General features: G+C 38.3%; 1 protein-coding gene across 1 annotated transcript in view; it reads right to left on the reverse strand.

The window, feature by feature from the left end:
• Positions 1-26,823, reverse strand: part of STX18 (syntaxin 18) — a 60,167-nt gene extending 33,344 nt beyond the window's left edge. The window contains exon 1 of the mRNA XM_069014455.1: positions 26,594-26,823. Within this exon, the coding sequence (XP_068870556.1) occupies positions 26,594-26,758 (165 nt within the window). The 5' untranslated portion in view covers positions 26,759-26,823. The remainder of the gene's footprint in view (positions 1-26,593) is intronic.
• Between the last annotated feature and the right edge of the window lie 291 nt (positions 26,824-27,114).

Below are 27,114 nucleotides of genomic sequence, written 5' to 3' on the forward strand. Positions count from 1 at the left end.
TAAAACAACAAAAAAAACCCACTTGGCTCTAAACCTTTTTTGGTTTTGTGTTGGGTTTTTTTTGTTCTTGCTTTAGTTAACATATTTTTATATATACTGCTTGTGGTTCAAAAATTGTCTCATTGATTTATGCTACTGTCAGTTTACACTGAAATATTTTGCCTCTAAAGTGCATCTTAGATCTGCATTTAGTTATTTTTATTTTTTATTCATTGTTAATTATACAAAACGGAAAATTTGATAGTAAATAACTCACTATCAGCCTAAAAGCCTCATATTTCATCTTACTATGCTTTCCATAAAAATAATGCAAACTTAGCGTAAGATTCAGTCAAATATATAAAGAAAAAATTATTCTTGCAATTTTGTGACACAACTGCAAACATTTTCTGTTCAAGACTCTTATTCTAATAAGAGTGTAGCAAAAAAAACTAAGATCCAAGAGCTCAAAAACTCAAGTTCCCCACTGACCACAATAAAGACTGAAAGCACCCTGTATTATCACTGGATGAAGGTTTCACTGGAGTGTTATTTGGGGATAAAGTTGATGTGTATGGTACTGACAGCAAACTCCAACTGTATAGAAAAATTACTCTGAAGTCACTGATTTCTTTTTAAGAAATTATCCTAAATATATCGTAGATCTTAAAACTGTTTTAAATGCTTTGTACTTCAGATATTTGTAAACAGAGGGGAAAAAAAGTCTTACTTTTTAGGATAATTACTTACAAATACTGAATTTCAACTCTGAACCAGAAAAATGCAATATACACAGACTTTAAGATAGAGGTCTGGGTTAATTTTGTCACTGTTTCCTTAGGTCTTGTGGGAACACACTGGTTTGATACCATCACATATAGAAGCACATCTAGATATTCTGAAAATGGTCTGTAGAGAGTCAATAGGAACATGAGATGACCTGAAAAAAATAACAGTAGGCTTCCCACAATGTAACATCATGCTAAAGGGTTTTAGTAACTAGTTTTCATTTATTCTCAGTGGCAACAACTTTCAATTAAAAAAGAAAGAGCACAACATCTGATTTTAATAAAACTTACTATTTTCCTTTTTCTTGTTTATTGTCAAACTCTAATCATAACTTTCTTTAACATTTGTATTTTAACACAATCATCCAAAACCTCATTGACTAAAATATATACCCCACAACAATTGTGGGGAATGTTTTGGTTGAGACATACAAGGAAATTGGTCAAAATGCATACTTGCAATAATTGGCCTTTACCATTGCTGTTGAAAATGCTGCATTTACAACCTTTCAGTAATTGAGTTCAATGTTGCTTGTGTCTTTCTGTAAGAGATACTTTCCTTGTCCCTTGCTCTCAGTCTGAGCTCATTTTAGTACTACATTTTCTTGACTCAAAAATGTTTTATGATATAAAGAGAGATTTCCAGTCTCATTTAACATATACTCAGCAACAAATGGTTACTCTTTCTGACCATTATTATGAAATCTTTTGATTTTCTGAGACGTTTTTGCAGTGCAATTCAGAGAGTTCCATGTGCATGTGCTTCACTTTGGGACCAAGCTGAATCTGCTTCAGCGTAAGCCATTGCATGGCACCGTAGGAGCTGCGCCCGGGACAGGGGCTGAGAGCCCGGGACAGGGGCTGAGAGCCCGGGGCCCGGGACAGGGGCTGCGCCCGGGACAGGGGCTGAGAGCCCGGGACAGGGGCTGAGAGCCCGGGGCCCGGGACAGGAGCTGCGCCCGGGACGGGGCTGCGCCGCCCCCGTGCTCCCTGAACCCGCGGCCAGAGCTGAGCCTCGCTCACGCTCCGCAGTCCTTCTGCCAGGCCCTTCCCGCTTAGAGTTCCACATTTTCGGTGTATTTATATTCATACACCCATACACTCATATAGAGCATGAACTGACACAACACCTACTGTGTCTCAAAATCCTACAACTCTTGTTAAATACTATTCAAACGGGAAAGTATCTTCCTGGATTTTCATCACTGGTACAATAATGTTTTTACTGCAAAAATACTTCTACTATGTTTCGACACCTTCATTTGTATTATACAGACTGAACGTTACTTTAGTGGTTGCTCTAGCATTTATACCAAGCAAGCTTCTCCTCCATTAAAACAACAAGAAAAACATCCAGTCAGAAATGAGATGTTTATGAATCCTTTTCTAAAGAACATGTCTAGATGAGGCACAACAGCAATAAATACAGATACTGGAAATAAGATAATTCTTTACACATTAAGATTTTAATCCAAGTGCTTTATGGTATCAGCATAAATATTAAGACAAAGGGCCCTTTCTGCTCCCTCTTCCCATGTAACAGGAAACCCCAAGAGCTGGATCCTCTACTCTAAATTGTAGGAACTTCCTGGGCCCTGGCAACCGTTAAGTCCTTCCATGGCTGATGCAGAGTGACGCACTTAGAGAGGCTATTCACATCCTCAGGAAACCCAGACACAGCTTCTCCATCAGGCACACACATCTACTCCTCTGCCTCATTTCAAATGCTCTGCTTCACTGCCTTTTTGAGCAAGCCACTTCTCCTTTGTTAGAGCACCTAGGAAATAGTCCATACCAAAAAATACCTCCTCCATCCTTGGGCAAAATAACTCTTCTCCACTAGTCCTTGTAACAGCAAACTGAGGTGAGGAAAAATATAGTAGCAAAAAAAAAGGACAGTCCTTTTAATAACTCTTGGACCAGACAGGAATACTGTCAGTCTGAAATCCAAATATTATCCAATTCCTTTCACGCTGTCCCTTTCTGAGAAATATGAGTATTTTATAAAACGGTTATCAAGGCAAACCATGACAGGTTCTTAACTCTACAGCAAGGGCTACAAGTTTATCAGAGCACAACTGGGACTAAAAGCATCACAGACAGCTTATTTTGTCCCCACTCAACAATCTTCTGACATGGCCAAAGTCCAAGAGAAGAATCTCTTCCTTTAGAGCACACTGCCCTTACATATTTCCATTAAGTTAACTACCAAATGACCATTACATTCCCAAGGTAATGTATGAAGTGTCCAAAAAAAGTATCTCTGGATCCCAGGATTTGCTCATCACAAAATGCTATTCATGCTCATTTTCATCTACCTAGGGGTATTTGCCAGCTGCTTTGCCTACAAAATAGATGTCCCCACCATGAGGAGAATAATTTCTACCTGAAAAAAATAGTCACATAAAAATTTCTCTCTAGAAAGTGCTTGCAGAATTTGTGAGGAGAAGTTTTAGCTGTAATTAAAAAGGAAATCAATGCTATTCTCTCACGTCTGAGTAGTACTGACAATTCAAAAGTATATTTTTAATCACTGAAAGCAGAAATCCCTGACAAAGATTTCAAGTTGTGAAGTAAGGCACTTTTCCTTTCTCACTTTTTCCCAGCCATGAATCTCAGCAAGATTTTTTAAATGTCCACTTCCTGTAATTTTGGTAATTTTAGAGTATAATTATTTTTACATTTTTATGATGCCTTTGGGGTATCATTACAAATATTTTTTAAGCATTTAAACTTAGAAAAATAAAATTAAGTAATAGCTTCTCTTGAGGAGAGACTGTCAGTCCTGTTTTGAACAAACAAACCCTTTTAAAGGCAATCTAGAGATTTATATCCGCTGTAACCATAGAAATTAATCTAGAGTTTAAACAAAATAGAGTAAAACATCATTTATTTAATGAAAATCAGAACTGTGCTATTGGAAATGAAAGTTGGGTTTCTGTTTTTTTAATCAAACAGACAGTTTTGTATGCAATTGTAAGATTTTAGTTGATGGGCTACTTCTTACAACTTAATCATACTCATTTAACCAATTTGAACAAAGCATTCAGATTTCTGAGTTTTAATTTTACTTGATATAAATGCCAATCACTAAAAAAAAAGAAGTTAAGGATTTTCAGATTTAAAAAGCTAAAATTAAATGTATGAAACATTTTCAATGATAAAAGCAACCATGAGAAACTGCTTTGACATTGCAAGGCCAACAGGAACACAACACAAAAATTTTTATGAGTTTCTCATATAAAAAGTTTGGGAATAGCAGAGAAGAATAAAAGTGCACAAACTGGAAGGCATTTTATATGTCACCACAGCTAAAAAAAAATGTTCAGAAATAGTGGTTCCTATAGACTAAGTATTTACAAGTTTGCCCGCAACATTTCAGCATGCTGACCCTCAACAACAATCATACAACATAAAGATCTTCAAGGTTAAACTAATTAAGTATTTATAGGTCAGTTAAGTAAGAGTTAAAAGAGAAACAGCATTTGTTGCTTTTTCAAAAAGCAAGGAAAAGAACTTGAAGTTCACATGAGGAAACACTGATATGCTTCACAATGTAACATCAAAACAAAAAACATTGCCCAAAACCTAGAAAAAATATCACATCACAATAAACTGAAAGTTTCCTGTGGGAACATCTGCAATAGCCACATAAATTTTACAGAAGTTGTGAAAAATACTGAAGTATACAGTAGAAGGAAACTTAATCAAAAAATACAGTTTAACAGATGATATCTCTAATTCATGTCTACATTATAATACACTATTCTGTGGCACTTTTTGTGGTTACATTACCTGTCTGTAAGCCACCATGTAAGCCTTCCTTGACCATAACAATAGGAAATAATCAAACCATATCAGAAAAGTAATAAAAATACATAATAAAGTTCAGCCTTATTTACAACTGCACTGTGAACTCAATTATTTTATCTATTATACAATGACAAATACATTACCAAACAAGAGAAAGAAAGAAAATTAATCTGCTTAAAAGCCAAAAGTTTCTAGTAAGACATTAACTGTTCATAAGCCAGAGTACAAACTCTGAAAGCCTCAAGAGATAAGAGCTTCTGGTCTCCTCCGCTAAACTCAGTCTGTAGGAAAGAATGATCTAGGAGACTCAGCTGAACCAAGACTCACACGGAGATAACAAAGCTTGGCTTGTAATCCAAATGCCAAAGAAGAGACTCATTGAAATGAACTTTGCAAGACCATGCAAGACACCTCAAAATACAACAGTCTGTTGCTGCTTCCTAGTTAACTGACCTGTATCCTGTAATTGGCTCCCATTCCCTGCAACATATTACTAATTTCTGAAAGCATTTTATCTGTCTCTAGAAAGTCAAATCCACAGGAACCCACAACTCCACACAGTAGGTGGCTTTTTGATGGCACACATCCACAGAAAAGAAAACACAATGCATAAATAGGGAGAGAAATAGAAACAAACAAAAAAAAAACTAAGGCAAAAACAAGACACACAAGAAAAGGAAACAAAAGGGTTAGCTGAAATAAAATGAAACAGCATCCGCACTAAGACATACCACCACTGTATACTGCTGTATTAAGTCTGAGGTTCCAGTCAGCACTCAACTCCAAAGGGCTTCCAAGAAGAGAGGGCTGTAAACTACAGCACTATCCTCATGGCTGCTCAGGAAAGGATCACAGTCTCCATTCTGAAATTACTAAGTGCCCAGCCAGCTGTGAGACGATCTTAAGAAACAAGATGGTGGAACAGACACTGACATATTATATTTATTGATAGATTCCTGTTCCCAAGCACTTTGCAGTGGGAGCCGCATCAGCTATCCAGCACCTAAGTACACTGAGATAAGATCACAAAAACCACCAGTACAATGAAAAAGATTGTGCTTACTCTATAAACACTCATGAATCAGAAGAGCTTCAGAAGACAAAAATCTATTAAAACACTTATTTTGCAAAATGAACTTGAGTTCTTATTTTACTTGAAACACTGTTAACAGAGAGAATAAAGCAGGGACTACTTTCCTTCATCCACCTTATTATTTTATAGGCAACATCACAGTTTCTCAATAGTTTACATCATATGCATTTCAGATATGCCACCATTTTCACAGAGATCTTCCTTTCACAACTTTCTGCTGATATACATGTGGCCAGTGCTGTGGCATGTAGGGCAAGAAGGAACCACCAAGTAACTAAAACACCACCATGTCAACAAGTAAACACAAACTGTCCAGGAGCTTACAGATTAAAATGCAGGAGTTACTAAGATGCTTTGTGTTAATACTCAATGTCTATCAAGCAGTTTCACTGTATCTCACCAACCCATACACTGTGAAAAAAAATCAATGTTACCTCTGTCTTTTGCCCTAACAACTAAATTGCCCAGGCTGGGTTGCAGTAGCTAAATGGTACTGCATTGTGCGGAAATAACAGAACAACTGGATGAAAAGTACTTGTGTTTCAGCAGACAAGCATACAGAGAAATTGCAGTATCTCGTAAGATGGATACTGGTTTGTGCACAATTTTCACTTAAGGTTAGAGGGAAATGCTACTGCAATTTGCCACAATGTTTCACAGCTCTCACAAGAACTAAAGAACAGTCTCCATGTCAAGGACAGAAGCAATACTACATTTTCCAGTTTCTATTTGGGTTACAAACACCTGATTTAACAAATGTCACACGACTGCTTCACAGCTCTGCTCTGCATTACAGATGAGTCAGTATTACTGAAACACATTTCATCAGTTTTTCAGTATTCTGCTCATGCACTGGCATGAGCTTAGGAAGAGAGAAAGGTAAACATGAAGTACGTCCCTGCTGAGGAGCTATCTCACTAGCAACTTTAAGATGAAAATGTTAAGGCTGTGCATCACAACTAGAACATGAAAACTTAACACTAGCAAGAGAATTTACCATACAGAGACTGGTCAAGATGAAGTGGTAAATGTCAAGCAGATATCTGACTGTATGAATAAATGGAACAGGAGCTGGTAAAGCTCACTGCAGCACAGGTGAAAAAATAAGAAAAACATTGAAAAGTGAAGGAAGGGAAGAATTGAAGATGGAAAGGGGAATAGAAACAGAAGCAGAAAGGCATAGTCTGAGGTAAAGAGTGAAAAAACATGAGAAGTAAGGTACACCCAACCTAAAGCAGTAATTTTAGTTTCAGCGCAAATAAGAGACGGATATAAAGAGACACAAGAATCTAGCATGTATTGGAAGAATGTTTTAATAAACCAAAACAAACCCAAAAAAACCCCAAACCCCACATTTAATGAGGAATGAAACAAACCCCCAAACCAATTATTAAATCTCTTTGGACGTAAAATACTCTCCTTGAAAGTGCTCAAAATACCTAAATAAAACACTGTAAGCTATATATATGCTAGCAAGGAGAGGGTTAACCTGACCTTATGTTTTAATAGCATGTTCTACTCATTGGCACATCAGCATTAGAAGCAGAGCATTCCAAAACTACAATTTTTCCCCACAGAAACACATAACAATTTCAAAAGCCTGTAGCTCTAATGTCATACCAGTGGAAAAGCATGTTGTTGAACACAGTGTATAGCAGTGGTGCATCCTTAAAGTCAGGATATCTAAACCAGTTTGAAGATATTTTATCTTTTTTGTCCTGAATGTTCTCCAGTCCCCTACAGTGCAATTCAAATCCTATTCCTGCATAAGCAACTCAAGTGTCTGTCTGACTACAGCATCAATAAGCACGGAAGAGATAAAAATGAGTAAGGATAGAAAAATAAGGAGAAGGAAAATAAACCCCATTGTCTAAAGAGAAAGTTTTACTCACATAACTTTGTTTAGCTCTATCTCACTGCACTGTATCAAATTAGCTGTACTGTGACTTCTTATGTAGCTTAAGTAACTCAACATGATTTTTCTATTATTTAAAATGATTTGAGGAATTTGCACTTCAGAAAATTTTTAAAAAGCATAGCTTTAATGACTGCAACCATTTTTTTATTGCTTAGTTAGCCATTATTAATACTAATTAATGTCACAAATGGTGTCAAGAAAAGTAAAAAGTCCAAAAAGCAAGAGCTGGACAAGATAGGAAAAAAAAGGGTTCACACAGACTGCACTTTGAATTCCTTTGTCTTATACAACAAATCAGATAGCAACAAGAGGAACAAGCCTCCCTTCTGCTGCAGAAAGTAAAACAGCTGACTAGGTATTTGTGGGCAACCAAATTATCCTTCTCATAGTTAACAGTTTCTTACCACTTAAGTAAGTGAGAGCCTACTAATTTTGTAATGTATAGAAAAGTCAGCCAAAAATCAGGAAATAAATATCACAACAAAGGAAACAAATGGAGAGCAAATGAGGAAGAAAAACACCAACAATAAGAAATCAGTGACCCTAAAATTGTGACAGCTTTCAACAAAAACCTATGACAAAATACGATACACAGAACCAGAAAGAAAAGCACATGTCAGAAACTTAAGAGATGGAAAGAAAAATGAAGGCAAAAGAAAGTTACTTCTTTTAAATAAGTGGAACAGGAGAAAATGGGGTGACTCCTGAAAGACATCAATTTTTTTCCAAAATCAGTACCAGGTATTATAATATACTTAATATTCCCTTTAGATTTAAAAATGATCTTACAAGGGAAATTAAATGCATTTCCTTGAACAGAGGCAGCTAAAAGATGCATTCTCTCCGCCGGGTTTGGAGCGCCTGCTCCGAGGCAGTGGACATGTACAATTATAGGAGCTGACTCAAGTGATCTGGTTCAGAAACAGCCAACACACAAATATCCATTGAAGCACGAAGGACAAGCGCTTTCACTTTTAAAATTTCTCTTTCCATTAAACTGAAAACACAGTTGTTTTTTTAATATTGACTGTTTTTTATCTTACACTACAATTATAGTGTATGCAATACACACAGGAGAAAATCTGTTAGGCAGTGTCAGAATGCAACTGAAAATTAGCAGTAGTTTCTTGCAACAGTCACAAAACAAAGTCGTTTTTCTAATGAGCAAAGAGATGGAACGGAACCGAGCAACCTTCACCTGGGAAAAACACTTGATGTGGTCATGAAAAATCTTGCAAGAGACTACAAAAGTCTTTTTTCCTGTAACACAGCTTTTGTCTATTGCAGCCAGCATTATTCTTAAGTTACTGTTCGTAGCCTTAGAATTTGGAGTCAGTAGTGTCACTACCCCTTAGAATTAAAATTACCCAGATCAGAATAAACACAGTGCTACATCTAGAGTTCTCATTTAAGGTAACCTGCAGACTACAGGTACTGCCTTAGTTTACTCTCGGAACATACTCATTTCAGCTGTTTGTCTTAAATGCTTTTATTTCTGAAGTTCTATGCAATACTGAAGCCCTGTAAAATGAAATGGAGCACAAGAAATAGATTCCACATCCTGGTTGTAGCAGCTTTTTCCTATGAAGCTGTAACATAGAATTATTAAAAATCCAGGAGTTTACATCATCCATCCCTACTTTCCATTGCAAAGTCTGGTGGTACGTTCTATGGCAGCATAAACTTTAATAGAATTTCTAGGTGAATTTTATTTCATATGGTCATTATGGTAAGGAGGAAGAAAAAAGTGCTAGGGGGCTTACTGGAAGCAGAGTACAGTCATAACCTCTATGATAATTCCACTAATACAAATACAGTTGTACAACAGATGATGACATTTGCTATTAGCAACAGCTGAAAGGTCTTCTTGGCTCCTGATGTGGAGTTAAGGCAGGGAGAAAAAAAGAACTTCCCAATACTTTTGTAAATAGGATTTTGATGAAAGACTGAAATAGAAAATTGGATTTCCCGACTTCTGAGTCTATGACAGTCCTTCTTCTTTGAGAGGAAAAGAACCAAACCAATAAACCAGACTGATGTTATATACTACTACATTTCCTGATAATATACTATTACAAATTTTGCTTTAAAATTATGATTATGAAAACAATTTTATACTTTTCCACATTACCTCTTCGGCACAGTATCACTCATTCAGAAAATTACTATACACTGAAAAACCAAACCAAACCAAACAAACCAACCAACCAACCAACCACCCCCCACCCAAAAAAAAACCCACCAAAAGACAAATATTAAAATAGTTTTTCCCATGCTTACAAAATACGGAGACAAAGTACAGTCCATGCAATCTCTTGGGCTTCAGCTTTACAGTCAACACAACATTCATTAGATCATTTTTTTCCTCAAGTGTTACAAGGAAAGCCAATTAAACATCAAAAGACTCCTAGTTGTCATGTCAAATTTACTACTTATTGGAACACTGTGCCTTATTCATCAAATACGTGTTGACTTGGAAATCATCATGAACCACATTCTTAACTAATTACAGCAGCTGCTACAAAATACTGATTACTATTAAGAATAAGTAAGTTCAACTAAGTGCATTAATTATCATAGCCTCCACTTGCCAAGAAACGCCATTCTATCAAAAGCACACTGCACAATTCAAAGTTAAAAATAAAGTGTTTATTCTGTCCTTAACCATTACTCCTTCCCTGCTACCCAAGAGATAGGAAACGTAGTGCTGTAACAACCCCAGTCCTGCACACTGTGCTGGCTCCTGCAAACTACACAGCTTTGTTGCAAAGACTGCCTGTCAACAGAAGGCTGCTCATAGCTGTCCTATAAGGAGTAACTCCACCGTGTTGGAAACATTCTGTCCAACAGTGAACGCAGCACAAGATTCCTCTCAGCAAGATGTGTATTATGTGGGTTGTTCTGCTTGTAGGGTAATATCAAAAGATGCCTGGGCTTCAACTCAGTGGTCAAAGCGGTAACTTACATTAAGTGCTACGACTTGCAGCTGTGTATGTATTCTCTAACACTGTCTGTGTGGCTAAATGGACAGTTTACTTGCCCTAACTGAAACAAATTAATAAAATAGTTGAGAATCTATTTTCAGCATACTTTCTAATTTGTGTCAACTACTGAATCAACGAATAATGCAGTCAGGTAGTCGGGGGTTCATTTTTCTAAAAGAGTAAAAAACATCAAAGGTGGGTGTTTGAATATTAAACATATGGGTATGAGCACAGACATTAAATTACATAATTTTGTTCAGATTCTTTAATTATTTCATTGTGGCAATATTAAAGATTCAAAAGAGCTGTTTAATCCACTTTTTAAAAATTTATAATTATTTATACAGTAAACTCTTAGAACTTGGTGCCATTTTATTAACTTCACTGGAATAAAAAATGTCACCATAAACACTAAGTCAGCAAATAAAAACCTTCATGATCTAGCAACTGGGTAGCAAAACAAATCCTTTAAAAACTATCAAACGATCCTAAAAATAAAATTAGATATAAATTCATGTTTTAGACTGTGGTCAATTGAGGTCTAGACAAAACCCTATGTTTGTTCACTGCCTAGTCTCCAGTCTGCTCCAAGTTTGAAAAGGTAATTGAACTCAGTCTATAATTACTGGATTAGATACAGATGGGCTCTGTACATTTCAGGGGAGGAAAGAACTGTTTTGATTCATTTTATGATTGCCTGTAAGGTCAGACTTTTCAAAATGTACTTTCATCTGTTAAATAGTTTCTCAAAGTCCCAGGGGGACATCTCCAATAACTGATGTTTTAAGCAATTTGAGTCTATCAGATCCAGTCTTTGAATGTAATATGCTGTCCATTTTCTAGAATTATAAATGTTCATGTAGGTTAATTGCTACAACTCAGAGAGAGTTTCAAAACTACATTTTTTCAGAAAATTGCTAGTTTTACCCAACAACTGTTATGCATAAATATTTTCAGAATTATTTTGGTTTAGGATACAACATATCTTTGGAAATACAAATAAGTAACACAAATTAGAAATGTCCTTACTCATAATGCCTTCCCATTTGGGGAATGCTCTCTTAGGATCCAAGTGAATAATATTTGAATAGTCTTGACTAAATCAGTTCATTTCTTGCATAGCAGAAAAAAAAAAAATATATATCTTAATAAGAAATCCTAAAGAACACTTCAGAAGACTTATTTTTTCATAATCTCTTATTTGAGCCTTCATCCTCACTCTCACTCAAGATAAAATGTGGAACAGACAATGAGCAAGCATTAAACTTTCACTCTGTTAAGAATTTTTTGCAGAGTATTTTCTTCAATTAAATCAACCATAACTCTGCTGCCTGTTTCAGTACAACCAGGATTTCATCTTGCATTGTTCAATGTCTTGCTTAGTTAACAGTTCAAATGCTCTACAAAGGGAATCTAGCTCTGTTCTCAGTTAGGGATTCTGAGAGCTACCGTAATAGCAATTTAAAGCAGAAAACACACCATGCAATCAGAAGGCAATATAATAGTTCAGTTCATAGTCTTAGAAGATAGGAAACTTAATTCCAAACAACTTAATATTCAACTTACTATTTCAGTTTCTTTGTATTACAACAATCCTCTTGCTTATAAAATTCCAATAGGAAAGTATTTTTTTGTTAAAACATACATTTGTGTTTAATCAACAACAACATCTCATTGGCAAAAGTCTCCATCAAACAAGTTATCTTTGTAGGATCTATATCTAGACATCTACAGAGTTGTTCTGCCAGAGCCTTAGTATTCAAGCACCGGTAATAAGGATAATTGGAACTATGTTAATATAATCTCCCTCTGTCTCCAAGTGGGCTAATGAAAAACCATGTTACCTCATGTAATTTCCATGATTAATATTTTATTCATATTACTTCAAAGTCCTCCACAAAAGGGACAAAACCTGAAGGCAGAACCAACCACCACAAAGCCACAGCAGAATGACACATTCATTATTTGTATGGCTGCTCAGACAGAAGATCCTGCCCATCATCATCAGGCTGCATGGAATTCCCACCACAACTTACAAGTCTCACCAAAAGAAGAAACTTCTGCTGCTGCATTTTAGGAACTGATTGATAAAAATCAGTTTGTTCAAAACAGTTCAGTTCATAAAATGCCTGCAAGCAGACTATGGGTTTCTGAAACAGTAGCTCTTTTTTAAATGCAAGAGCATCAGTAGCAACCATGTATAAGCAAATAAAAGTGGCCTTTGAAACAAGCATGCAATTTTACTCAAAAGATAAAAATCCCTTAATATTTGCATTATCTTCCTCCCCCAGATCTCTAATGGATGCTTTTAAATGTATTTCTTTAAAACTGAAATAATACTCATATATAGAATTTGCATGAGGTTCATAAGCTTAGCTCAGTAAAGTCTCAATCTTTACTTAAGAGCCACATAGAAAAGGCTTCTTCTCCTTTATTGTAAGCAACAAAAAAAGTTTCCTTCAAAAAATACACATGCCTTGTTCTCCCTACAAAATAAAACTATAGGAAGTACTTCAAGTGTATTGTGGGAACCCACAAACTATTCCTCAAACTACTGTAATTTTTTAGACAATAAATTGTGAAGAAATGGTCAAGTAGCAAAACAGCCAGACCATAGCACCACACATTCTGTATGCTGTAACATGGCAGAAGATAAATGCAACATAAGAAGTTACACTAGGTCACATCTTAGACCAACTAATTAGCTCTTTCATATTTTTTCCTTCTCCTTCACATTTTCACTATCTCTAATAAATATTTTCCTGTATTTGCTGTACAGTCCTTTACATGATATTCAAACCTGTAAGAAACAGTATCTGAGCTCTCATAAATATTTTCCACCTATACTTTAATGGATTCCACAATGAGCTAAAAATTTTGAGAACCGAAAACAACATCATCAAGAAAAATAAAGTGTATTCTTACAAGCTAGTCTCACTCACATTATGTTGTATCATTGTGTCTTTTACACAATCTTTAAAAAAAAAAATAAAGATGTCCAATTCATGTCTATTAAACTGAGTCAATATGCAGACTACAGCAATGTGGCACTATTTAATCAACAATCACCTCACACTGGTTAGTTATTCCTTCAGTCCTAAAAAAAAAAAAAAAATAAAGAAAATATATCATTTAACCATCTTTGTACATCATTCAACCCCTCAAATGTGTGAGGAAGAAATCTGACAATTACAAAAAAAAAACTATTAAAAGTGGTTGCTTACTTCACAGCAACAAACTTCTGGGGTAGATTAAGCACCCTGTGAAGTCTAACACAGCTATTTTATTTTAGAAATACTCTAGCATGATTTGTTTCCTATAAGTTAATTTATTATTAAAAATGAAGAGAGAACATCCATACACGTGCACAGTCTGAGGTCAGACTGATCAGAGTCACAGGTCACTGAAGCAGTAGTCTGGGATCTGGAAAACCAGTATCCAATTCCTTGCTTTGGTAGGAAGCAGTGTCCCGTATGTAAAAAGGAATTCCAGAGCCGTCTCTACGCATTTACTGCTGCATCACTTGTTGAGTACCATATGTATTTTGAAATACATGCACTTGACTTAAGAGATTTCAAGTGATGCAGAATCTACCAAATCAAGGATCAGCTGAATCATACCTCAAATGTGTACTACTTGCAGCACTGTATCTTATTTTGCTTCTTCATAGGATCCATGGAGAAATCAAAAACTTTTTTTTTTGTGATCATGTGTCGTAACATAACAAGGTTAAAGGATTTCTCACTACAAGGTATATTTTTCAGATTTTAGATCATTTTTGTAGCTCTATTAAAACAAAACAAAACAAAACCCAACAAAGCAACATCCCACCACTACTACACTTCTGAAAAAAGTTGACATCAGCACTGGACACAACATTTTCTCATTTTAACCGTGCTATACACTTTCCCTTTAATTGATAATTTCCTCTATGTTTCATTAAACTTACATCTTATAAAAAGTTAAGTTCCATTATTTTGGTATTGGCTTCTATGTGCAATATTTACTTGGAGCCAAAAAGGCCAAATTATGCCCTACCACACCCACAACCAGAACCAATAAATGCCATGCTTACACATGCAAAGGTAATACCATGCCCAAGAATCTTTGCATATATGAAATATTTTTTCTATATAGATTAATGAGGAATGCCTCAATTTAAGCCTACACAAAGGAACACCTTCCCTTGAATCTCACAGCAGAAACTACAGCTGGCATCACACTGTCCAGCTGAATAGACCCAAAGAAAATAAGATATAACAAAGACAACTGAAGAAAGCAGAATTTTAAATTAATCAAAAATTTGTAGCTGTCACTTGAAAACTACTATGCAACAAGGTTCTGAAAGAAGAATATCACAAGAACACACACATCTGTTTAATATTACAAGCCAACTGTCAACATCCTAAGTGAAGTTTTAATTTAATACTTTTTCTTTCTTGATGTTTTACCTTTAGTCAATGCCTTGTGAGAGTATCAGCTTTCTATAAGAAACTGTTAAATATAAAGAAATGTTATTGTAGCATGTTTATAAAATCATAGTTCGAGAACTTTTTATTTTTGTAAGGCCTGACCACAACTTAATTATCTGCAGGACATTCCAAGCTCACAATTGCAAGCTCCAGTTCCCAAGCAATTTTAAACAATATCTACTGTACAGGACATACAGCACTGCAAATACCACATCATGGCAGTGTTTCGAGAAGCCACCATTAGAGCCTTTAGACATGGCTTTTATTTCCAAAAAATATGTTTCTCTACTAATCATTAAATGGTTTTCATCACCACTACATGTTTGTCTCTCATGCCTGTTTGCTATCAGTGTTTATTTTAATGTAAGTGAACTAGTCATAAAAAAGGCAGATACAATGTCTAACGTGCCGTATGTTACACATAAAGTGTCCTAAGAGTAAGCAGTATGTTCTTCTACAGCTCATGCAATGTTTTCCTTCTTTTCAAGGAAAGAACTAGAGTAAAAGCAGGAAGAAAAAAGCCTTGTTACATTGGACATAGGGGAAAAGTGAGACCATTAGCTCAGCCAAAAAGTCTCAAAGGAAGACAGGAAATTTTTAAGAGAGAGAAATCTCAAAAGTCCTGGGAATTCAAATTTGTTTTTAAAAACATCCAAATGACCTGAAAATAGTCAAGGAAAAAAAAATCCATCATGCAATTACATCTGGATTTTACACATCAGTCTGAAAACCAGCAGATGACACAACACTTTTATAACAACTCAGAACTCCAAGAATCTGTTTTCCTCCCCAAAATGCCACACACCTTGGTTTCAACCCATTACTGATAAACTCCTCTGTTTTCCTACCCTTTTAGTCAACTCTCCCCTTTTCTGGAGGCTGATGACTCTGGCTACTCTGCACTCACAGGCATGCTGCTGCCATAGAGCCAGTGAGGAGTCCCAGCACACTCATGGTGGGCTCCCGTACAACCCGATGCTCCCTTCTCACATCTTCTTTCACCTGACACGCCTCAGGTGTGCATTTCATTCCAGGAATTCCCACAAGCTCTGCAGCAAGATTATTTCTGGTCTTCTTCATTTAGTGAGATTTTGTTTTCATCTCAACTAAACATTGGAGGCCTTAGGTTTTCTTACCATAAGAAAAATAAAAAATTCACTGAATGACCGCATCAAAATTCTAGTTAGAATATCAGATTAATACTTCATATTAGAGGTCGAATAAATTTAGGAGTAAAACCAACACCCCTTCTCTTATTTTCAACCATTAACCAACATAACATTCGAGAGCTTATGGATATCCCCAAAGAATGTCCACCAACATTCACCTGAAACCCACTTCACACTTCCTATCCAGCTGAAAAACTGGAGAGGTGGGAAACACCTACAGAAACGAAATATTCAATTTAGAATCAGTGAGTTTACATCCATATTTAAAACTGTTTAAAAGTCCACAAAAAAAAAAAAAAAAAAAAAAGGAAATACCCAGTGGGAAATTACAAGCAATCCATTAATAGTGGAAATCAAAGACTGAAAGGAAGCTGGATTACATTTAATTGTATCTGTTTTTTGTTTTGTTTTTCAAATGCTGGACAATACCTACAAAAATGGAATAGATGCAAATTCGAGTCAATGCAGCATATGCATTTTTCTACAGGTCTCACCAGCCTCCATCAAAAGGGAAGGCAGAGTCAGAATGAAAGGGTAAAAAGGGACAACAAAAACCTGATCACTATAAAATGTAATTTTTTGCCAGACAAAGTTTAGACACACCACCCTGAAGTCAGGAAACTCACATTTTCAAGAAAGTATCCATCATTTAACATTCTATGCAATTATACCACAGTGTAATATTTTCAACACTAAAGAACATTTTCCTCAAATTGCTGGAAATGATTCATACCTCCAACTTTCACCCTTTAATTGTTCTCACTGCTGAAGCTATCGTGGCAGGTTTTAATATCTGCCAGTCTGAAAAATATTTGAGTATAGTGGACTGAAGTTTCAAAGACAGAGCATATAATTACATAATCTTTCACTGAAAAATTGTATCCTTTCGTCTATGGTGAAACACGCAAAAACTTAATCGACTCATTACCAAAAAATCACAAGCTATTAACTCAGCATTACAGCAGTAACTAAACCTGATGACCAAAATGAGTTTCAATTAGCAAAAACACAAGTGTACTACTCATTGAAAGCAATGATATGTAACCAATTTTTGTGAGAAGTTGCAAAACCCTTATGTTTTGAAATAGCTGTTCCCTGAGATTAGAATTAATTTTTTTTTGGTGAAGCACAATTTGCATCCTAAATAACAGTATCTCCCTATTTCATTAATATTTCAATACACTTCAGAGTTCAAACCAATTAACATATGTGATGACTGAGAAATTCTGTTTGATAATTGTCACAGAGGAGAAAACTCCTTAGCCCAGTCTTGATTTAGTGGAAGATAACAAAAGAAGTTACTTTTCCAACATCCAAGAACATCCCTCTACCTAACTGAGGAAGCAGGATACACCATGCACACAGAAAGAGAACTGCAGGATGCTGGGAAGACTCACACCTAAGACCTTCTCTGGGTTGCTATTTGCTATCCACCAAACTTGTTCTATTTCAAAAAAGTAGAGGAGGAAAATAATCAGACACCTTAAAGTTACCAACTTCCAGGAAAATTAGCTTTATTTTGGCCTATTAATATCTGGAAAAATAGACCCCAACAGTTACATCATCTCTTAACAAACCACACTGATACTCTTTTGAGTCTGCTTATTTTTATGTTCATTTCTGTCCCAAACAAGAGATTATACTTCAAAACACATAAATATAGAGCCCAAAGCTTGTAGCAATGGCAGTGTATCAAAGTACTCAAAATAGTAAGCTGTTCTTGCTCCAAAATCTTTGATAAAGAACTCAGAGAAACAGCAAAAAGCATAAATGCATAAATTAACTCACTAACCTGAAAATATCAACTTCCAGCTTTGTTCTCCCTTCTTTCATTTCCCTTCCTATTTAGATGAACTATATCATAACCTCATACCATTTCCTGATATTCATTCTTTTTCTTTTTTTTTACTCTTATTTCTATCTCTAATGCTAGACTGTCTCTTCTCCAACACACATCATTCTGTTTTCTTCCAGCTACGCCTGCTCACTTTCTATTGTCTATCTTTTCCACTGTATCCCTCCAGCTTTTCAAGACACCTCAAGGCCCACCACCCTGCCCCAGCTCATTTTCCTCATTCAGAGGTCATGCTAATGTAAACTATGTTTAAGAATGATACCTATGATAAACCTCAGTTTTCTTCCACTTCCACATGCACTACAAACTTCCACAAATGTCATCCTTATTTGTGGCAGGATCACAAAGCAAGAACTTGCAAAAGGTGTCAGCTTAATGGAACACCACAGTCAGGAAAGAGTTCATAGTTACCAGCTGCAGGATATAACAATTCCTCCAGCTCCAAGCCAGGAAAGAGCCTCCCACAACCAGCCTGGAAGGAGGTGAGGTGAGGACGAAAACAACATCCTCAAATGGGAACTGCAGTGTTAGATACTTTTGGACTCCTCAGCACCACATGAGGTCCAGTTAGTCAAAACAAAATTAACAGGCAACTAAGGAAAGTTGTCTCTCAAGCCAACTTTCAATCCTGCTGTTCTGTTAAACTCAGAAAATAATTCCCATGGAGTTGAGAATGTAGTTTAAAACAAACAAAGCAGGGGGAAACAATGACAGACATTTGCACAGACATTTCCCAAAATGCAGGAGTTTGTAACTTTTCCCCAAGGCCAACCAATACCCTCCCCACCGCTGCTGAAGTGATTTTTGCTAAAACCAGAAGTATCACATGGGGAACATTAGTGATTTGGCATTTAGTCCTAATGTACTGAACAAGGTCAGCACTTCATTATTCTCCAAAAATTTCTGGTTTTCTTTTTTTTTTTTTTTTAAATCTATACTCTGCTATTTCCTTAACCAGGTTTTTACATGTTTCTCATCTACTAACTAAAATTATCTTCTTTCCCTTCCATCTCTCAGACTAAACTTCTCTACCAAGGATGAAGGAATTGAGAAGTAAAACCAATAAATGCTCATAATAAAAAACTAACATGGACCGTAATTTGCATAGGGGAAGAGATAAATCTGAGATATTAGACAGCAGTACACTGTAGCTCTCTATTTAATAAAGTACAATTTAAGTACAATTATATTTTCTGCCTACAACATGGGGGAGGGAAATCCACGTGCATGTAAATGACAAAATGCAGCATCATCAGTGAACTTTGGGGGAAAGAGTGACTGTTCATAACTGTTCATGGGAGAAGTCAGAATTAATCCTAATGACCTCAGCAATGGGCTCAATTGAAGAGAACTTACCTCTCATTAAAAGTTAAGAAGTGAACTGAACTACTACTCACTGTCCAAAATTTAGCACAGTCATTCACATCTAATAAAGACTCTAACTGGCTACACCACAAGCAGGATATATTTCCCCTGCATTCAAATATTCTCTCATGGGAGTTATTCTTATGTAATTGGTAGAGCCAAAAAATTGTATTAAATAACCTTATTAAATCAGGTTATAATTTTTTAGTTGGAGTATAAAACCAAAACCATTAAAGCACACAATTTTAGCCATTTTCCTCATAGCACTGGTAAGTATCAACTATTCAATTACAACAGAAGCAGTTCACTACGTGACCATGCAGTCTTTGATGCTCTGCCTGTGCTCTGCCACTGACTTTAACGGTACCACTCTTGGATATGGAACTTTTAAGGATTAAGGCCCTTTCAGTTCTGTCTTAGACCTGGCGAATACATGTCCCATCCCATAAAAGTTAATACAGCAAACTGACAATTTCATTATTTTGGATATTATTCAGTCTTTCAAAAAGCTCATATATAATCTGACTCGTTCTGGAGTCACCGAACTGAACTTCACCCAGAACTAGCATCATAATAATTATTGTATGTGCCAATAAAACATTTAATACTTGGCATTTTTATTTTTCTGTACCTTTTACTTTTAGAACAGGGATAGTCAGCACATTGGTACCTGCCAATCACTGAAGTTGTGATATATCTGAAACCAGTAGGCAGTAGAAAAGCCTGTGGACCTCCCAGTCTGCAAGTCAACTTTTTTCCTACCATATTAGAATTGAATTAAGCATGAGGAATCCATTGTTTGAAATCCTCTGATTTAATCTACTAATATTTTTCAAAATTTTTATTTGTAAACACCTAAAAACTTTCCAGTGAGGGTCTTTTCTTTCTTCTTTTTCTCTGTTAGCACTGTGTACAGTACACAATTTCAGTGGCTGAGTTCTTTTTCTTAATACCTCTTCAAACAATCCTGAATACTCTGAAAGGGATCAGAAAGTATGTATGTTTAAAAACACTCTGTTTTAGTTGTGCTATGTCAACAATTACATCATGGTATTCAAGGTGATCCTCTATAGTCAGTTTGGGCATTCCCCATGCCTTTTACAGGCTTTACTTAATGCAGTGACAGTGGCAATGAATAAGCTGTAACACCACATAAACACTCCAATCCTTTTTCTCTCCTAAGGGAATGCTCTAAATACCACACTGTACAAAGATGTGCAGGAATATCTCAAATTTGGCACCAAGGACAAAACACCAGCTCTCCATCTCTTCTAATAGCACTGCTATTTTAAATTATCCTATAGGCTGCATTCCAAACAATGAAATAAGTTGGACTTTCACAGGTACACATGAAAAGCTGTTTTACATAGAGTATGTAAAATTAAAAAAGAAAATAAAACTATAAGGTCACCACTACCCTACATGTAGCCAAAGCAATGTACTACAAAAGTCAGGTGGCCTTGTAATTAAAAGGTTTGCTTAAAATTTATATGCAATGTCATTTGTTCTGGCTTTCACAAGAACCAGTTTTGGAGACAAGTTTTATGTGGGGATTTTTCCTCCTCATTACACATTTGTACAGAGCAGCTGAACATATTTTTTGTGTGAATATTGGCCTATTGTACCAATTTTTTTTTTGAAGAATCAGTTAATCATCCTACAGAATCCATATGCAGAATTTATATGAATAACAGATGTTGCAGCCTCATGAATCTGGCAACCTTACGTGTTCAACAGCTTCAAACATGGACATTTGATCGTTCTGAAATTTTGCATTTAAAGACTCAGAAACGTTTAACCTTCAAATTTTCCTTTCTTAAGGATATGTCTTCAGATATGCCTGATATTGTTTTTGAATAATTCATGATCCAAGTCTTCATTTTTTAGCTTTTCACAAAACCTTAAAGAAGAGTATCTCCCAAAGTAAAACAGCATATTTTATTCATGACTGCAATTAAATCCACCATGAAATTCTGCTTGACCAACAATTCATATTTATTTCTGTTAATAGGCTATATCAGCCTTGATTCCATTTCTCCAACACATATTGAACAGCCAGCAATCATAAAAAGTTCTTGTTCCTTCAATATTTTCAAATATCTAAGAAGTATATTTGACAGACGATATTCCCAATTGCTCACACTTGCCATAAAAAAGTAAAAGGGAAGGCTTAAAGAGTCAGATTTCCTAATACTGTCCTAAAACAGAAGCTCAAATGCCAAAACTTACAATCTTCTAAAATATCCAAAACAACAGATTTAAGGCACTGTAAAGCTCTGAACCAGTGTCACATAAACTAGGGCTGTGAATTGCTTGTGTTTGTCACTGAGCACTAATTACAAGTCAATTTTTTCACTTGAATACTTTTGCTCTAATCCTTAAAATTCTTCAATCATTTAGCTTAATCCCAAACCTGACACCATACCAAGGAACAAATGTATTGGACTTGTGTGGCAAGGTTTTTTTTTTTTGTCCAACAGAGCCAATGCCAGCTGGCTCCAGGACAGACCTGCCACTGGCCAAGGGCGAGCTCAGCAGCAACAGTGGTTGTGCCTCTGGGATAACAGAGTTAAGAAGGGGGTGAAAAAGTGTTACTGCACAGCAGTAATTGCAGCAGGAGAGAGGAGTGAGAATATGTGAGAGGATCAGCCCTGCAGACACCAAGGTCAGTGCAGGAGGAGGGGCAGAAGGTGCTCCCACAGGCAGCTGGGACTCCAAGGGAAGTTCGCACAGTCTCCTGGCAGGACCTGTGGAGACAGAAGGCCCCACTGGAGCAGTTTGGCTGGCAGGGCCCCAGGACAGACTAACACTGGAGCAGTTCATGGAGGAGTGTCTCCTATGGAAGGGACCCCACTCTGGATCAGGGGAACAGTGTGAGGAGTCCTCCCCTGCGGAGGAAGGAGCAGTGGAGACAACATGTGAGGACCACAGCCTCCACTACCTGTCCCCCTGTGTCACTGGCGGGGAGGAGGTAGAGAACTGGGAGTGAGGTTCAGCCTGGGAAGATGGGACAAGTGGGGGAAAAATGTTCCTAAGATTTTGGTTTATTTCTCATTATCCTACTCTGATTTGATCGGTAATAAATTAATTTTCCCCAATTCAAGTAGGTTTTGCCCATGACTCAATTGCTGAGAGATCTCTCCCTGTCCTTATCTTGACCCATGAGCCTTTCCCTCTATTTTCTCTCCCCTACTCAGACAAGAAGGACAGTAATAGAGCAGTTTTGGTGGGCACGTGGCATCCAGTCAGGATCAAACTGCTACAGCTACATAAGCCTATGTAAAAGTATGAAGAAATGCAAACTTTAAAATCCCTGTATACTGCACTTTAAATAGCCACGTCACTGTAAAGTCTAATAGGAAGAAAATGTTTTGTTTTCATTCACTAAAAAGCACTGACATACACATAATGGATTCTACATCTTTTATAAACTGCAATTAATGGAAAGTCTGTCACTGTTACTGTAACTTTCCTGTAGGAAATCCCTCAACAATCATTTCTCACCTGGTCCTAGTCAATATGCAACTGGTGAAGAGATGGAGAGATGCCAAAATATTCACCATAAAAAAGCATAAGTCACATTACATATCAGACAACCCAACGGTTGTACAATGCAGCTGACAGACCAAAAAAAATCCCAAACCAAATAAACAGTGATGGGTCAATGCCAGGGCAAAGAAAATCCTTTCAACAGTTCAGAGCCATAACATTCATCTTCAATTTATGTGAATGGAACAGTTTTATCCTAGTTTAATAACATCACCAACACCACCAGTCTCTGCAACTAGCATTACCATGGTTATAGATGACCTCGTAACATCCTTGTGTTAACAACTTAGTCTCAAATTCAAAAACCTTCCTCAACTCCCCTGAGACTGCAGCAACACAGTATACCAGAGCATAAAACAGCCAGCTTCAAAAAAACCCCAAATTATTACAGACTGTTGAAATATTTTCTTGTGATTAACACAAAACACCAAGCACACACATCTCTAAACCAGCTACCCCACACAATATCGATTCAAGTCAAAACTCTTATATTCTATTCTCTGTGCCTTGTTCAATCCACCTAAAAAAATCATGTTAAGTTTGAGAATGCAAAACAGGAATTTATAACTTTATCTCCCCGGTGCAATGAACCTTTACCATACAGAATCTGTGTAGGATTGCTTGTTACAATTTTGTCAGCTTCTTCTCCAAACACTAAGCACCTTCAATCTTCCCTCTTAAACATCACTTAGAGACTGTATACAAAGAAGTCAAACCCCGAAAAGGTCTCCACAGTCCTCAGATCCTACAGCAAAACTCATAGTCCTTCAGGGGCAGAAAGGAGAAAGAGAACATACAATGTATAATAGTTACAACACTTAATACTGTTCAGCAAAGTGCTCAAACACATTAATTATGTGATACAAAACCTCTGTAGGATGGGCTAGAGATATCTCTGATCCTACAGCGGAGCACCTGCCCAGTCCCACACTCCAGCTGTGTTGCAGCTGTGAGCAACTGTGAAGCAGCTGCTTCTGCAGTTTGGAGCACAAGCAGCACCAGCACAGCCCTACCTGCAAGATGCTATGCAAACCCACCCAGAATATAATGTTGAAAGGAGCAGTTCTCTGTGTAGACTATTATTTCAGTATTTCCATATTTGCAAGTCAGATGGAAAACTTGCACTAAGGACTATGGGCTTCTTTACATGTGAGAAAAGGGGGCTGCGGGGGCAACCTCACTGCTCTATACTTTCCTGAGGAGAGGACATGAAGAAGGAAGTGTCAATCTTTTCCCTCTGATATCCAGGGGCAGGATGACTGGGAATGGTTCAAAGTCGTGCCAGGGGAGGCTTAGACTGGACATTAGGAAGCATTTTATAATGAGCAGGTGGTCAAACGCCAGAAGAGGCTTCCCAGAGAGGTGGCTGATGCCCCAAGCCTGTCAGTGTTCAAGAGGCATTTGGACGATGCTCTTAATAACTTGCTTTTAACTTTCCTCAGCCCTGAAGGGGTCAGGCAGCTGGAATAGATGATGGCTGTAGGTCCCTTCCAACTGAACTATTCTGCAACCAAGTAAAGCATAAAGAAGGTGGTGGCTAAGTGTAGCTTATTCAGGGTCTTCACTGTTAACCCTACACAGATTCTGACCAGTGTCTTTCATTACAAGTTTTATGGCAAACACTAGTTAACCATTTGATACCTTCCTCAGATTAAAAAATAAACAAAAAACCTGTACATTGACAAGAATTCACTAGCTTTTGGAGAGCTTTTAGAAAAGCAATACATTAAAGAATTAATGCATATGTCAAAGATTACATTTCCCTGCCAAGGTGCATAGTCTTGGCTGAAGCAGTTAAACTTTTAATCAAAAGCCTACAATAAAGTATTTGAAAGAGGGTTTGACACATACATAATTAAACTGAACTGCATTTGGCTGAAACAAACAGTTAAAAACACTGTTTTATTTTACTATAAAGCTTATTCTTCTAGCTGCAGTTTCAATGTTTTATTCACACATTAAAATGACGTTCTGTGGTCTGGTGGGTTGTTGGCTCACTGTTGCAAAGGTACAGGAGCTATGGAGCAAGGCCAGTCCATCTCGTTCCTTCTCACTGACCCGCTGTCAACAGCTGCCATGTGTTCACACATGCTTCAACAACACATTTCAGCTTTTGCTTCTTCGACAAAGTAGTTGTTTATATAAGTACCATTATTTAAAACCACTGTCCCCCTCAGATGGCTCAGCTCATCCACACTTGCATTAGCTGTTTACTTCACCTGACATTCTTACAAATTAAACAAGACACTTTTCTCCACACCTTTGTCCTTCTTTCTGTTGTCTGGACAGTGAGGAAACTCAGAAAGGGTGAAGAGTTCAGAGAGAAAACTAGGATCTTCAGAAAATATCAGGTGTGAACAGGGGGAAACCAAAGAACTAGGGCAGAAGAGAAGTACATGGCTATAGCACACCATCACTGCACAGGATTACAGCGGGGCAAGGAGAAGATGGAGGTGAGGGTAGGCTTGAGTATGCACAGAACTTTAAAAAAGAAAATCAAACTTGGGAGGAAGCAAAAGCAAAGGAGCCCTGGCAGTAGGAAGGTAAGGGGGAGCAGAGACCAGGAGGGAGGAAGAAGTTGGCATGAACCTAGTCTGAGACTGTAAATTATTTGAAATACAGACATGGAAACCGAGAAGGAGGAATCAAAGTGCAGACAGAGATAATACCGGAGGCAATGGGTCAAAAAGCTTGTTCAGAGGGAAGAAACAAATCTGTGGCTATAAGAGTACCTAGAATGGAACCTAAGACCCTCAGATTTCCTTGTGCTTTCTCTGCTGCTACAAACCACTTATGCATTCCTCATTTAGTCCCAAACTTGCACATCCATTCTCTAAGTCTGTCTCCTCAGAGTACCTCTTAGTTTTTCAAAATACAGTCCAGTGCCTATTAAAGATATATTATTCAAACCCTGCCTTTGACTCAGGATGGAGGAAAACAATCTGCAAAATAATTGTTTTTAAAGAACGACTATGGACTGAGGACTGTTGTTAATGCCCATCAGCTTTCACCTCTGTAATTCCTTAACTTTTCAGTGCTTGTCTTTTCAAGTCCTAAAATGTTCCGATTACCTTTGTAATCTGCCTAGGGCTGGCGCTTTACCGCCACAACGTGTGACAGGGGAAGCAACCAAGCCAAAGGCAGCACGCAGGGAGCAGCGTTACGAACGCTGACGAACGCCGTGTGCTACGGCAGCGTTCTGTTACGTGGCAGCCGGCAGGAGGAAACACCCGTGCGCACGCAGGCACGGGCCGCAGGGGCGGCGGATCCGCACACACACAACCGCAGCCCGGGCAGGAGGGGCCGCGGCCCGCAGAGCCTCCCAGGAGAACCCGCGCCGCGGGGAACGCGGGCGACAGGCGGGCTCGGAGCCGGCCCCAGCCGCCACGGCAGCGCCGGGCCCCGGCTCTCACGCCGCGCTCCCAGCCCACACCCGTGTGGGAAAGCGCTGCCCCGGGGCTCTTTGCGGGCGACTCCAGGGCCCGCTCGCTCTCCCCGGGGAGCGCTGGACGCTCCGAGGCGGCGGTGAGGGGCGGGCTGCCCGCCCGGGCGGAGCCGCTGCCGGCGGCCCCGGCTGCCCCTCGCCCTCCCCCCGGGGCCGCACTCACCACTTCCCGCGCCCGGCTGGTGAAGTCGCTCTTGGAGCGGGCGGCGCCCCGCTTGAGCAGCTCGTCCCTGGGGCTGTCCCCCGCCGCCGCCACCCCCAGCGCCTTGTTGCGGGTCTTCACGGTCTTCACGCTGGCCTTGAAGAGCAGGGTGATGTCCACCGCCATGGCGGCCGCCGGTGCCGCCGCGCGCCCTTCCCCGCGCAACGCGGCCCCGCGCGGCGCGTTCCGCCTGCGCGGCGGGGCGGGAGGGGGCGGGGAGGCCGCGGGGCGGCGCGGGAGCGGAGCGCGCCCGCGCCAGGGGCTGGTGCCGGCCCGGGATAACAGCGCCCTGCCGAGGGAACGGGTGGGATGGGGTGGGAGCCGTGTCCCGGCAGAGCCTGCACGAGTAGCCGGCGCTACGGAAACACTGTACGGAAAATGGAACATACATGGTGTAACGACCCCGCGGTAGGGCGTCCTGCCAGGTGCTGTTGCAAGGCAGGTTAATTAGAGTTTATTAATACATATGAGCCAGGTCTGCA

The sequence above is a fragment of the Aphelocoma coerulescens genome, chromosome 4 (assembly GCF_041296385.1).
Source record: "Aphelocoma coerulescens isolate FSJ_1873_10779 chromosome 4, UR_Acoe_1.0, whole genome shotgun sequence".
Lineage (NCBI taxonomy): Eukaryota > Metazoa > Chordata > Aves > Passeriformes > Corvidae > Aphelocoma > Aphelocoma coerulescens.